The sequence below is a fragment of the Dermacentor variabilis genome, chromosome 6 (assembly GCF_050947875.1).
Source record: "Dermacentor variabilis isolate Ectoservices chromosome 6, ASM5094787v1, whole genome shotgun sequence".
NCBI lineage: Eukaryota > Metazoa > Arthropoda > Arachnida > Ixodida > Ixodidae > Dermacentor > Dermacentor variabilis.
This window is the reverse complement of record NC_134573.1, coordinates 77360295-77375386: the sequence shown is the minus strand read 5'-3', so window position 1 is coordinate 77375386 and position 15092 is coordinate 77360295. Positions and strand designations below refer to the sequence as shown.

Below are 15092 nucleotides of genomic sequence, written 5' to 3'. Positions count from 1 at the left end.
ATTGACACGTGGTGTTACCATTCCTAAGCATGCGCAGATGAGTTTTGTGTCTTCTTTCCTTTTTCGCCTCTGTGCTCCCTTCAGTTGATAGTTGGCGTTCGTGTTGTCCACTCTCTACTCTTGTGTCCTGTCTGCATGCCTCACTTCTTTTTTGCATAGTGAATCCTTACCAACTAGCTCAGCTTTCTGTCGTTCTAGCGGACGCGCCCAGAAACGGCTGATCCAGGTACAGCCATGAAGCGATAGAGGTTCTCCTATCATGGTAGACCCTGTGTGCCTCGTACTTCACAAATGGTCATGATGCTACGGCGCACATACAGGAAAACAAACATATGTGAATAGAATTTTGCAATGTACCGGTTAAGCGTATCATCGCGGTACAAGGACAACTGTGTATCATTTGATCATTTCTCCAAAAAAGCAGACCACGCGCCTCAGGAAGCGATATGTGTTAGAAACTTGTCAATTGGACATGTATTGGGTGTGTATTAAACCATGCTTGCCTTTTCGAAACATTTAACTCGGGGCAACTTCTTTATTCCCAGTTGGTAGACCATTGCTTTCCTTTCATATATTTTTGTTATCGTGCGAGTGTTTGAAATCGCAGAGTTCGCATTCATTCAGGAAGGAGGTTTCATGAATTATGGTGATGTAGTTCAGTTTGCAGCCCCAGCTTTAGTGTTACAAATACAGTGGCCATATTCTCGCTAATATTGTTTGGCCCGCACACAGTAGGAGACACGGTAACTACCTTGAAAGGTCTGAAGTTAGTCATGGCACATGTTATATGCCGCGAGGTAGCATCGTTTTGATATCATACTTTAGTTGAGCGGTGTAAGCATAAGGTGCTGTTTCCTCATTGAACGCAGTAATTTCACAGTTTATTTGCTGGCAAGAAATTTAGAAGCAACTTCAAACAGTGCTCATTCCAGCTTTGGAACATTCAACCTGCGTGCAGCACCGCTAGTTCGCATTACAGCTCTGTGCACGCAGCTAAATTCCGTACAATTGTTTAAACTCCTCTCCAAGCCATATATTTACGCGATTACAAGTAACTGGGTTGAAACGAACACCCTCGATAAATTTGGGGAACCTGCTAGAAGAAACCCGACTTTTTTCTATTGCTTGGTATTCACTTCTCGCGTTTCACCAATGTTTGCGGGTGGCTGACGAGTTTCCAAGCCTGGTCCCCACGTCTAAGACTGCGTACTGCGAGCGCGAACAGGCACCAGTCAATGAACGCAAGCGATCTTATCATACGCATCAGCTATCTAAAGAGAAAGGTGCACCCAAACTCACAAACAGAACTCTCATTTGTTCTTATCCCAAGACACAATCACCAGGTAAATATACAGTATTTCAGCCTCGTCTGATCAGTGCACAATCTGTACACTTAGCTCCTGAAAGCACGAGAAACGGTACTGCACATTATATTGGTGGATGTTATTGATATAGTTAACGTGAGTCACAGTGCGGAGTTGTTTGAAGTCCGAGAAGATTCAACTATCATAGCGGGTCTGTATGGGGGAGGGGATGCAGCAACCACACACTATTCTCAGAGGCCTGCTACGCAAAAACGCTTTGTTCTTTAGCCTTCTGCTCGCTTGAAAGGCTAGTGCTCCTTAATTAAATCGGATTTGCCTTGCTAGGCAGGCCGGATATTTGCACCCAGGGCACAACTATTTCCGCAGTTTCGTGGCTGAAATCCTTGAGACCAATCAAAATAATGTGACCTGCAGCAAGAACCCTTTCGGTTTCGACGAAGGACCTCGATTCGACACGACAAACGAGAAACTTGAGTGCAGAACCAAGTGAAAGAGACGCCGTGACCGTGGTCGTAGCCATCTTTGTTTATTTGGACAGCGTTGCCAGCCCGAGTGACCGATTCTGGTGTTGGAAATAGGCGGCCATCGGTGTTGCGCGGACGCTAAAGCTAGCTCTAGCTCAGGGAATATTATATGAAACCAAGGGAGAACAGGAGTCGCTTTTCTCGGCAACCACTGCACCCGATTACGACGTTAGTTGCATCTAAAAGAAAAGTTAAGCTCTAGTCGCTGTAAAAAGTGATTGTATTATTAAGGTCGCATGGCTGTAAACATTTTTTTTCGAATTCGCAATAATTCCAAAACGAAGTATGAAGTCTAGAACGACGTAATTGAAAAATAAAAAAAAAATGATATGAACATTTTCTAAATTTCACCTCATGACACCTTCACAAGCCGCCCAAGCTGATGTACTGTGCGCCGCTCTGCAGCAGACCGTCATTACGTGAGTTCAACTTTTGCAAAACTCAGTAAACATTTTAGCAAATTCACGTTGGCTGTGACTTAATATATCAGATTTGTCCGCTTTAGGTGCTCCAACAGGTGCGGTATAAGCAACTTTTCGGAGAGTAGTTTGCTCTAGAGGAAGCAGATGTCGCTTTCGGTGGCTCGCCGCACGTTTCCTCAATCGTAACCGCACGAATAAGAAACTGTTTGTGCCACTACACTGCTACTGCACGATTAGCTATTGGAAATGCAACTAGGCGATTGCTAACGTCCTGCACTTTTTACACGCTGAAAATAGTGGAACGGTAGAGGGAAGACGTGAGCAATAGTTGTCTGCAGAAATAATTACGGTTATACTAAGGAATCGAGGGAATCTGTTGTGAGCCACGTCCGCAGACCGCTGCTAGACAAGGAATAACTGTACTGCCGGCCCTTTGCTATGCATGGCTTTCCTGGAGGATGGAAACATTCACTCAACCACCAGCGTGGCATCGCGAACTACCAAAGGAAAGATGTCATCCCTGGAACGTGCGCAATAGTAACTACCGCGAGTTATACGTTGACAAAGGTACTAGTACCGTTTTCTGGCATAGTAAGTTTCTCGCAGGTTATATGCAGATAGCCCCCCTCCCCCACTACCACTGACACTTACGCCCAGTCTATCGCCCACAAATAAAAAAAAAACCTAATGGTCTCGCTCTTGAATCAATGTGCTGAAGCATGGGTGACGGCGACTATACCAAATGCACACGAATATTCGAAGCTGAACGGTTATTAACGGTCCACAGAGTAAGCGCGTGACCGGAGATAACACGTCTTTGCTACAGGCTATTACAAAATACAGAACATCTACGTTCGTAGCCTTGTGCGCAGCAAGCTCAAATCTATCGCAAATAAGCACACACGCGAGCGATTGGCAAAAAATAAATAATCAGATCGCGACCGCACTTCATTGAATCAGAAACATGACAAGCCGCTTCTTCAAATTGTTTGCTAAGTGAACGACGAGAAAAACACACTCAGCCTTATTTAATGCATAAGCGGAAAGTTTGGGCAGCTGGGAGTAGTTGTCTAGCCCCATTCTTGTACCGTATGCTCGCACCGTTTGGAGAAAGCGTAAAGAGCTTCGAAAGCGCCTACATGTTCTCTAAAGCTGTGGCCAAAGCTTTGTGTCGCCCACCTAGTCACAATTTACGATATCGGCCGAAAAAGAGGTTTGCCGAGCTGTTTTGGTGTCATTCACATTCATTGTAAACCCGGAGGCAACAGAGGCAGCTGAGGTAAGCAATGGACGCATCACCGCGTGTTCAAACATGGCGGCGCCCGTGGGTTGTCCGTATGAATAGTCGATATAGAACTGCGGTACCTCGTTTTTTTTTGCGCAGTTAAAGATTTGTAGACGTACTGCTTCCATTTTCACTAACTTACTAATTTCTTTAATGGTTTCCAAAATTCCCTGCCCTAAATAAAGTTTTTCGCTCTCTACAGTCTCTCGACTTTAAAGGGGTTGAGACACCAAATTTTGAGGCTATAAAAAGCGTGTTGTAGGCTGCTTCCGTATGCAAGGACACCCAGAACGAGGTATTGGACGCTGCAAACATTTCAAAATAATTTTAATGGAGCTCCAAAGAGTCATTAAAAACTCCTTCTCGTAGTCGAGACCCATCGCTAGCGCGGCAGTTACTACGTCACAGAGGAGGAACGAAAATATTGACGTCATAGCACACCAGCACAAAAACGTAACGTATGATGAGTAGCGATGAAATGCCGATTACGGAGCCTGCTGAGCCGAGCAACCGAGCATAGCCTCCGTTACGACCGAGCTACAGGCATATAGAAATCCTTTTTAATGCAAAGAAGGGGTAAGGCGTGCAGACACGGACACAAGAGGAGAGAAGTGGACAACACGAACGCCGCACGCCGGCCCGCGAACGGCAAACTGCGTGCGGCGAGTTGCCCTGCGGACGGGCCTTACACGTTTGAGTGTAACACTAGCCGGCCGTCTCCGAAAGGGACCAGGATATGCGGCGTTCGTGTTGTCTGCTTCTCTCCTCGCATAGTCGCGTAGTTCGGCAGCTCGGAGCGGACTCTCCTTCGCTTGGCCTTTCCACGTTACCGGCCCGTCCACGTTACCGGCACGGAAACTCTCCGCAGGCCGTTTGCAGTTCGCGGGCCCCCGTGTGACGGCGGTTTTGCTCGCGAACGGCGAGATTTCCTTGCCGTAGAGAGGACGGGCCCGGGACCCATTTGTGCGGCAGCCGTACGGCGAAGCGGCCAATCAGCGACCGAGGAGTGGTCGCTCTGGCATCGACGGCAGCTTCACCGCCTCTGATCGTTCGGCGCCGCCGATATCGTCGCTAGGCCTTTTCCGGTTCAATTCAAAGTTAAAGCTTACGGCGCTTCGGAATGAATCACCGACTCTCACAAGCCGCAATATTTTCTTACCGTTGTTGTCGCTCTTCGCAATAATTATAATAATCACGACATGCACTTCGAATCGCCAGTGGTTGACCCCTGCTGGCAGAGCACGCGTATGCGCGAGCAGACAACGCAGCATAGTTTTACGTCACTATTTTTTGTGGGCCACGTGACCAAGCCATGTTGCGTTTCCACCTCTGTGACGTCATAGCATCCCCCGGAGCCCAGAAACCGAAACCGAAATCGCTCGGTATAATAATGCTATTATTAAATTATTTATCGTATATATATGAATCCCGCTGTGTGTATCGTGCTCCCTGAGGCATGACGCAACGTTTGAATCAACAAACGCATGAACGAAAATTTTGATGTCTCCACCCCTTTAACTTTCTCCCACTATGCAACAAGTTGCATTCAAATCAGTTTAAGGGTTGTCTCATACAGAAATGCTGCGTTTTACATGCGTTTGAATAAGCAAAGACAGAGTTGTCTCCGAGATAAAGCTTCCTCTTAAATAAAGCCTTATGGAAAGTGATACCTCTGAGCGCAATTTGAGGGGAGATCAGCCAGGGGCATTTTAAGAAGACTCGTGTACTCCTGACGTTTCTATCTAAAGGGCATCTGCAGGAAACTCGATGTTGAGGTTATCATTAGTACAGCGATATTATTTTAAATACCCTCTCGCACAACTCACCTTCTTCTTTTCGGGTCTCGCAGTGGAGGCCATGTTGAGCGCCTTGATCCGCTCTTGGTTGGAGCCATGCAGCGATAGGCGGCTGACGAGCCTCGAACCCAACAGTCCCACCACGGGCGTCTCGAGAAACGACGAGGACAGCGAGGAGCGCATCGCGCGCCCCACGTCTCGGAAGCGCTGGAACGTCGACATGCGGCGCCCCTCTCTGAGGCTCCCAACGGTGCCGTACTTCTAGACAACGAGGACAACACGACACCGAGAATGATGATTTCCAATGGCGTCCCATTTGAAACGGGGCGGCGACAAATATTCGAGTGGCCTGCATGAACTAAAACCTAGTTGTCTTGAATCCATATTAGTCTAGCATTTTGCCAATGTCTCCTTTACGATATTTCTTCGCATCAAAACGTTATCTCTACAGTACGGTTATCGATGCCGGTAATGTACCTCGCCCATCTACCCAAATGTCTCTAATTACTTTAAATACTCTAAATGTCCCCTCGCTTGTCTATAGCGCTGACCGCTTAACGCTCCCACAAGACTGAACTCCCGCACCTCTGGAAACTGGATCCTGTTCAGGATACGCGCAACCGCCGTGGTTGCTCAGTGGCTATGGTGTTGGGCTGCTGAGCACGAGGTCGCGGGATCGAATCCCGGCCACGGCGGCCGCATATCGATGGGGGCGAAATGCGAAAACATCCGTGTGCTTAGATTTAGGTGCACGTTAAAGAACCCCAGGTGGTCAAAATTTCCGGAGTCCTCCACTACGGCGTGCCTCATAATCAGAAAGTGGTTTTGGCACGTAAAACCCCAAATATTATTATTATTAGGGTACGCGCGCTCTCTGCATGCGGCGTCAACAATGATCCCCTCCAGTCACTTGATGATGATGGCCTGTTGCTACATGCGTAAAAAAAAATCAGTGGCCTTCCACTCTGTGAAAAAGAATGACCAGCGAAGCTACACTGTGCAGTTCGATAACTATATTGATTGACTAGCAAGAGTGGGCCGTTGCCGTGCGTCAAACTTCGTATGTACACAAATGCAAGGCGAGGCGTCACTAGTCGCTCCTCCACGATGTTGTGCTTCGGAAGGTGATGAGACACCGCGGGGTATACATAACCATGTCTTATTGCAAAATGCGGCATGGCATCTTTTACTAACGGATTCGGGCACGTAGAACACGCAGACAGGCACCTCACCACACTCCGAAGGTACACACTGCTTTACCGTATCCAAGGCGATCGTGCGTTGGTCGACGTCCCGCAGTACAGTAATCGTTGTGAGGTCACTTAAAAACCAGAAACGGTCGCGCACAACACAGGCCTCACAAAATTGGTTTCCCTCCAACTTCCTCGGAAACGTGGCCGTTGTTCCGGGTAAAAGTTCCAAATTCGCGGGATCAGGGCAACATAGACGTTTCGTATTTCTTTCCGCCTCGCGGTCCTGGCGAGCAGCACGCCTACAGGACTGCCACCACGGCAAAGCGTAAAGAATGGAGGTACGCAAGCGCGTGTAACGCCGTCAAAGAAAGAGTGGTGTGAACGTATACATGGCCGACGCAGGTCAAAGTGCAATATCTGTTCTTATCAGCTTATCTCCTCCACGAGGCGGCTAGGCAATGCACTATCTTCGGTATCGGCCCGCGTGTGGGGAGAAATTGCCAGTCTACGCGGCTCAATAGACGCATGCAATTTTTTCAGGAACCTTGCCACATGCAGCCTCGCTGTAGAAAGAGCATGATGGCAATCCCGACCGTTGCAGACTTCATGGAAGCTATTGGAATGCATCATGTAACCGCACAAAAAAAAAAAAAGAAGGAACACGCAAGACAGGTGCGGAACTTCAAAAGCAGCGTTGAAGCACAGTTGAAGTTCCGCACCTGTCTTGTGTGTTCCTTCTTTGTCCCTTGTTTTTGTGCGGTTACATGATGCATTCCAATAACGACCACCAACTAGTCCGCTTATCCCTGTTAAATTCATGGAAGCAAAGTCAAGGCAGTGTCGTGATGGCTTAATCACGGAGTGTAACCTACATCCAAAAAGAGTACCTCACCCTTTCCAGTACCAAGTGGGAGAACATAGTGGTAATCAACCGAAGGGAAGAACAGGCACAAGAGGAACGAAAATTAAAAACCCTACAAGTGAACCTATATATTATCCCGAGAAAAACGCATATCAAGATGCCGGGCTTCTGGCTACAGTATAATGGTAAGGCGGACGTTTGGGTACAGCAAAAAATCAGCAGCTGCAAGAAATCAAGAGGGTATTTACAAAAGTAGAGGTGGACAAAAGTGGAGAAATAAATGATGCTAATGTTTATCGACCAATTTCAATAATACCTGATTCTTTTAGGGATTAGAGACAATAATATTCTGCCTCGTACATAGCTTCTTTAACAAACACTTTACACTTTCATTGTATCAGCATGGTTATCAACGTGGTAAATCGACACAGACTGCGCTCTTACCTCAGAAAGAATTGATTATAACAGCATCGAAGAAAAAAAGCTTACGCTGGGTGTTTTCATTGACTATGGCGACGCCTTCGATACCCTCAACCATTACCTTTTGCTCGGGAAGTTAAGTGCTTATGGGGTATTTGGTGTAGCTGATTCAGTGTTTAGTTCATATCTGTCTGAGAGGAAACAATGCGTCTCAAATGCTTCCTGTTTTTCTTCATCTAAAACCATTTCTTGTGGCGTGCCTCAACGAAGCATTTTAGGAACAATGCTGTTCAATTTCTTCAGAAATGATATTAAAGCGAAAACCTTACTGGCCGCGAGCTTGCGATTTCGCCGTGGCGGTGCCCCGAGGAGGCGCATGACGTCACAACGCGCGCCTCACCGCGGATATTTCTCTCTCTCTTGCTCCCTAGTCACTACTGCGCAAGCACCTAGCCGCACGAGTTCCGCCGCCGCCGTTTGGTATGACGTCACACCGCATTCCTCGTCATTGCGCTCGCCTCCGCTCTCTGAGCCAGCTGCGTTGCATCCCTGATAACATGTCGGAGGACTGAAAAGGATAGCTTGCGTGCGCCGCAACCACAGTTGAGGTGGCACTATCTGCGGCGACAATTCTGACAAGCCGGAGGAGGCCTGGAATCGACATCGGAACGAGATTAACAGGAAACGAATCGCCCAGGAAACAGACGAAGAGCGCGCCGAACGACTGGCTAAACGCCGCAACACAGCTAGACAAGCAGACTAACCTGGACTTGCAATCAAGATTAACCAGGGCTAACCATGCTATGCCTTAGCTTTCGCTACGTATATATTGGCACAGCCGAGCTAAGCCACTGCCAATTTTCTGTTAGGATAAACTATGGCGCCTCATTTCTACTCTGTGCTGATGACACTAGTATTTTTATTTCTGGACAGAATCCAACTGAAATTGTTGCCAGAAACCAAAGTGTACTTTCAGATGCTCTGCAATGGTCCCCTGCGGATCGCTTACGAATAAATGAAAAAAAAGGAAAAGTTTTTTTTTTTCAGATCCCGATGCACGGAAGTCAACGTGAACCAATCAATAACGCTTGAGAGAACACCCGTTGAAATTGTGAAGGAACAGAAAGTTCTGGGGGTGGCCTTTTTTGCTCATATGACATGGACGTGTCATATTGAATCACTGACTAAATCATTACCGTCTGCTGCTGGTGTTTTGTCACGACGTAGGCACTTCCAGAAAAAACTAAACTTCAGGCTTATTATGCTCTGTTTTCTTCCCATATATATTACTGCCTGTTAGTCTCGGGCGCCACAACCCTAAGTAACAGAAAATCAATTCAGCTCTTGCAGAAAAGAGCACTTCGATATATTGCAATCGACCCGCGCAATAGTTTTACAAGTACATTGTTTACTCGCTTTTAGACAGTGTGAAACGCATGTTCGATTTTCGCTTAATGTCTGCCTGTTTCTTCGCAAAGGAACAATTCAGAGTGCCTATTAAAATTCATGTAATATAATGATGCATTACACTGATTCACGCACCCGCAGCGCCGACAAGTGGCTTGTTTCTCGTTCCCGCCCGGCGTATTTCTTGCAGTCTCTAAGATTCACACTGCCGTCCCTACATAATAAATATGAAGAGAAAGACGTCAACTTTCTTACGCTTACAAAAAATGAAATGTATTAATTTTTTCTAACACTTCGAACATGATCAAGAATGTTTCATTACTCTTTGTATCTCGTTTGTTCTTTTCGTCGTTTTATGATATGGGTTCTCGTGAACATTGAATATTTCAGCTATAACGTACAACCGCCCTAGGGTGTACTTATATATTGACCTTATTTGTTCTATTGTTCCATTGTTGTATTTGCCCAACCTCTTCTTAAGTTTTTTAAACTGCATTTTTGATTCTATTATTGTAAATTTGTTTTTGAAAGCAAAGGTTTTAAGGCAGCTATCATGAACTTCGGTCTTAAGGCATTTTCAAGGGTGTTATTACTGCTTTTCGCCTAAGGGACCCCCAACTGCCGTTGAAAATAAAGATTTCATTGTTTGATTGATTGATTGGTTGATTGATTGCATAAAGAGCACCAATCCAGAAGGCTCACCGTGGCGCCGGCTGGTCCTTGAATCATGTACCAATATCCATTCGTACAAGTCACAAAGACACAAAAGAGCAAACTTGAAACATGTTCCGACGTGCAACAAGATTTATACTAAGCACCTATGCATACCTTTGATCCAAGTGAGTGGATGGCAGTGCTACCTAAACTGGACGAGCTGAACCAAACCCGCCAAAAGGCACAATTAGCCGCCAGAAGCTATCAAGACAGGAGCGTGCTTTTTTGCTTGAATTAGGCTACGATATCACACAACGCCTAAGCATAGAACAAAGAAGTCCTCCGTGGAACGCGCTAGACCGCGTTATCTTCGAAACAATACTTAGAGACATGGAGGCAGACACACAACCGGAAAGATGGCAATATCGATCGCAACACCTCAGAGACGACACTGAGGACTGAATCCTACACACGGACGCCTCTCTAACTAAGAAATACTGTTGCACAGGCGTGGCAGTCAACTCTACACCGACAACTCTACACCGATATCATGGCGCCTTCACTGCAATATTTCATCACAAAATCAAGCGGAACCTAGAGCCGTCATGAAGGCCGCCACCATGCCAAACCCACACGAACAAATTCTGCTCATTCCAACACATAGCCAGGCTGCATGCGGGGCACTAACAGCCAGGAACATCTCCGTGGTACTACATTCAGAATTACCGACGCACCTCAACGTACATCCTAACAGATCACGGATCCAGTTGATCCCGCGTCGCACGGCGATCAGAGGGAACGAAGTGGCCATTGGCACATCCCGCGCTATTCTTGCGGGCCCTTCACTGTGGTAGGTTGACCCACTGAACCTGAAGGAGCAATACGCCCTCACGCGGGCGGATATGGGCCAAAAAACTTGAAGAATTGCGTAAATGCATGAAGTATCCACAAGGAGACACGCACATGAAACGAATAGAGGCGGAGTTATGGAGGCGTGCGCAGACGCACACCCTCTTGTCTCCACACGTTCAACACTACACACAACGTTTGTCTGGCAAACCTGTTTGCATGGCAGGCGACGGTTTCCCAGATAAAGCGCATATTCTGTGGTATTGACCGGGGAGCCATCCCGCTATTCCGGCTAGCCTTGCCAAACTCGCATCCATTCTGTAGACCTGCGACACTTAAAAGAGTGGCTGTCGGACTCCTTCTACGACTACGTACAAGCCACGATCGAGTTGATCACAAAGCTTGGCTTGGCAGACAGCCAGAACAAAGCAGGAAAACCCGGATCGGGGATCCCGAGTAAAATTTTTCCTCTCTCTTTCTCTCTAAATTGCGAAGCATTGCCCCCACCTGCTGATAGGCACGGTTGGGGTCGTCCGTCAGCAGCAATGCCTCGGACGTCCGTGGGCGGATGAGGCGACCAGGCAGTCGCTGAATCTCGGTTGTTGCCTCCTCCGCGTCCTGAGCTGGGAGTGGGATGGACCACCGCGAGTGCGGCTCAGTGGACGGAAACCGCTCCAACTGCTCGACGCCATTGTTGCGGACTGTATCGACTCCCGTCGTGCTCATCTGCTGCGTCGACGACGCAGAGAGCTGCCTTTCGGCGATGACAGTGGTCTCGGCTGTCACGTAAGCAGACGGCTGGGCAGCTGCCGCTGTATTGATTAGGCACAAGTCAATTTCTTGTTTAACATTATTTCAAGCTTTCTGTCCTGTTTACTTGGGGCAACTACAGAAAAAGAAGAGTAAAAGTTCACTTTGCTTGTGATCGCAAACGTCGGCTCGGCGCTTTTTGTTAAGGTCTACGAATGGATGTCAGCAGTGGCGAACACAAGCGCTTTTCCTTACCATTGTAAATATTGCATGACTAAGGCTTTCTCAAAGAATTCTGATTGCCCCTGTTGAGACTTATTCAAACACCCCATTAGGTCTCCAGGTATGTCGTGTCCTTCTCCTATGTCATCTTGGAAGGAAGGAAGGACGGAAAACTTTATTTGGTGCCATCTTGGAGATTTAACGCATCTAGCTTTTGGGGGCAACTAACCCCGAATTTTCTTTTCTAACCGGGTCGCCTTCGTGAGACATTATATACCATGAAGACAGTTCGGTTTAACATAGCTTTAAAAAGTGGCTGGCCTTCATCGTCTCTTGCACCTAGTTATAGGAGTGAAAGCACTGTTAAGCATGGTTAGACATGGTATTGCTGCTTTGAATGTTTTATTGCACGTTGGAGGTTTCATCACTATGTCGCTGTAGCTCGACTGAGGTAAAGGCTGATTAATGGTCTGTGAAGTAGTTGCATGCCGTTTGAACTTGGGATACTGTAATGTAATGGATACTCAGGCTCGCGCCAGCGGCGATGCGTTGACGCGCTCACACATGTGCGTGCTTCATCCATGGTGAGAGCAAGTGACTAAGCGCCGGCGAAGCAGCAGTTACACCCTCGCCTAGTCACGTGGTACACAATGGCGAGGCTCGAGCGAGCGCCGCTGCGACGCCTCTCCTCAGCGGATCACGGGACGTGACGTCACACCTTCACACCCACGCGCCGGCGGCTAAAGGTCAAACGCGCCGACATTGACCTTGGGTGTTGTACCTCGAGGAGAACTGAGTACGCACATAGGGTTGCTCTGCACAAACACTCTGCGAACGCTTTTCTTCGCGCAGTAACGACTGACTCTAGTACTCCCGACAACTTCGCTGTAGTGCCTAATGTAAGTGCCTGTGTGCTCCATTTACGCGACATTTCTTGTTGTCTGACACAGTCATGTAACCTGCACGGAAGTGCTTTCTCGTCTCGGTTACTTAAAACACGCTCTTCGTTCACATGCTTTTGAGCCAATTATATGTTTAAGTGCACATAGTTGGCACCTGAAAATATTGAAAAGCCATTCGTAAAAATATTCCTATTTACAAATAGCCATTGTATGATTCATGGACAGAATGAAATGAGACGCTATTTGATTCATGATTTGATTGGCTATATTTGATTCGAAATGTGCCAAGAGAAGGGACGCGTAGTCGAGGACCGCAGGAAACTAGGTGGGGTGGTATGGTATGAATAACTTTATTTAGGTCCTGAGGGATCAGTCTGGGACTGATGCGGGCCGCTCCCGCGTCGGTAATTTGATATCGCAGGGAAGAACTTCGTCTTGGCAATGGACATAAATAGGATAATGATCATGATGATCATGATCACGATGATCATGATGCAATCTCAGACACGAAGACCGAGGCCAACCGTGCCTGCTTTGGCCGGCGGTACCCTTCCTCTCTGTGGTGAGTGTTTTCCCGGTAGAGTACAGCACTGACGGCCTTCGATTTCTCATCAGCCCTTAGTTGTCGTGGAGCATTTATAGCTTACCGCCCTTAACGGGACAATGTAATCAAGCGTCCTGTTTATGTTCAAGGTTGTCAGTGCCCGAGCACTGTCCGCTAATCTACCTGGTCAGGATCCAAGTCACTGGGGGAACACTACCACAGACCCTGAAGTGCCCCATGCAGCAATATATGGTATCGTTCAATGTCCATTTAAGCGTTCGCGAACTTATTGCGGAACCAAACGTTGGGCATGAGATATACAGTATGAGATGCAGGAGTAGCTTTCCTACAAAAGAAGAACGAGAAGCGCTGCTCACTTGAGCGTGCGACACGAGTTGACTTTATCTTCGTGGGATATAAGTGGTCGAGGAAGGCGTGCTGCTTTGAACTCGGATGATGAGGTCTTCTGACGCTAATAAAGATACAAGGTAAAATTACTATAGAATGTAGAGGAGTATAAATGTATAGAAATAGGGGTTCACCATCTTGCATTTATATATACATGAATCGTCTGCTGCACCGCATTTTCTTCGTGAACTGCATCCAACGCGCGCATCTTGGCATGCACTAGTTCTTACGTGCTAAGTCCACCGACTCTGCGACATCCTTCGGCGGCGGGGACAATGTTGCGGACACAGGCAGGATCACCGGGGCGTCCAGGCCAGAGCCAGCCCCGGGCGAAGCCATCGCCCTCGTGCGCTCGCTGTTACGACGTGAGGAGCGTGACGACCCAGACGAGGATGATGTGGAGGCCTTGCGATCACTGTGACCCCGCCGCGATGAGCGAGAAGCCCTCCTGGACTTCTTCTCGCCGCCTGTACCCGTTGTGGAAGCCTCCATAATGGCGCTACCGGATCAGCACGGCAAGAGGACCTAGTGGGGGCGGCGAGAGTTAAGTAAACCAGTGAATTGGTAAAAAAAAACAAAGAAGGCCGTTAGGAGTAACTCGCTAGAGGAGACCTACCTGGTGCCGCCAAGGAATTCCGTCAAATGAGCTGGGAGAGGGACAAGTGCATAGACCTAGGTACACCAGCTGGTCTTATTCTTCTTCTTCTTCTAATTGTCAACGTAACGATGATCATGCGCCTTGCAAATGTGTTTGGAGCTTTCAATTTCATGAAGAGAAAAACTACAAAAAGTTGTTTTAATTAGGCGCTGCGTTCAGTGATGAGATCGCAATAATTTATTTAAATAATAACGCGAGATATATTTAGAGAAGTGTGTAAATGAGCGTTCCAATGCACTCCGTATAATTTACAGCGCAAATCTCACATTTCAATGTTAGTTTAACGTTAGGCAGTAGATGGACGACATCGAAGGACGGTTTCATCTTAGATAAACGCTTGTTCGGGAATGTCCTAAGTACCGCCAGTGGTGGTTCCAAATGGAAGGGAGGTCCTTTTCTGCTATTCCCTGGCGATGGGCTCAGGCCATGTCATGTTCTTCGAGGTGAAGCTTCCTATTAAGCAGGGCTGTTCAAATACTTCCCACTTGTAATATGTCTTCAAGATGTACCTCTGGTACGCCACCATCGCAGGTTCCACCAATAGCTTCAGTGGGCCTACCAAGTAACGGACTTCGTTTGCAGAACTTTTCTCGCTTATCTTCGAAGAAACCTGTCCGTGTCCCTATTGCTTAGACTGTCCTCCAAAGTGGGAACCTAATGATACCATCTGATGCAATGAAAACCGTCGAGGAAGGTCCGAAGTTCTGCTCGCCACGCAAACTGCTCGCCTTTGTTCGAAATGCGGCTTCTAGGCCAAAAGGGAAATGAAGGCAGACAGATTGCGCATTTGAGGGCGTGGACACACTAAGTGTCCAAAGGCGAGGTCTTGCATTGGTCTAACTCATACTGTTGCATCGCACAAAGACTGCAT

At 47.5% G+C, this 15092-nt stretch overlaps 1 protein-coding gene across 1 annotated transcript in view; it reads right to left on the bottom strand.

Moving 5' to 3' along the window:
* LOC142586182 (uncharacterized) overlaps positions 1-14264 on the bottom strand; it is a 52832-nt gene extending 38568 nt beyond the window's left edge. The window contains exons 1-4 of the mRNA XM_075697434.1: positions 14180-14264; positions 13794-14088; positions 11245-11549; positions 5383-5613 (exon numbers count right to left, since the gene is read on the bottom strand). Coding sequence (XP_075553549.1) covers positions 5383-5613; positions 11245-11549; positions 13794-14055 — 798 coding nt within the window. The 5' untranslated portion in view covers positions 14056-14088; positions 14180-14264. The remainder of the gene's footprint in view (positions 1-5382; positions 5614-11244; positions 11550-13793; positions 14089-14179) is intronic.
* Between the last annotated feature and the right edge of the window lie 828 nt (positions 14265-15092).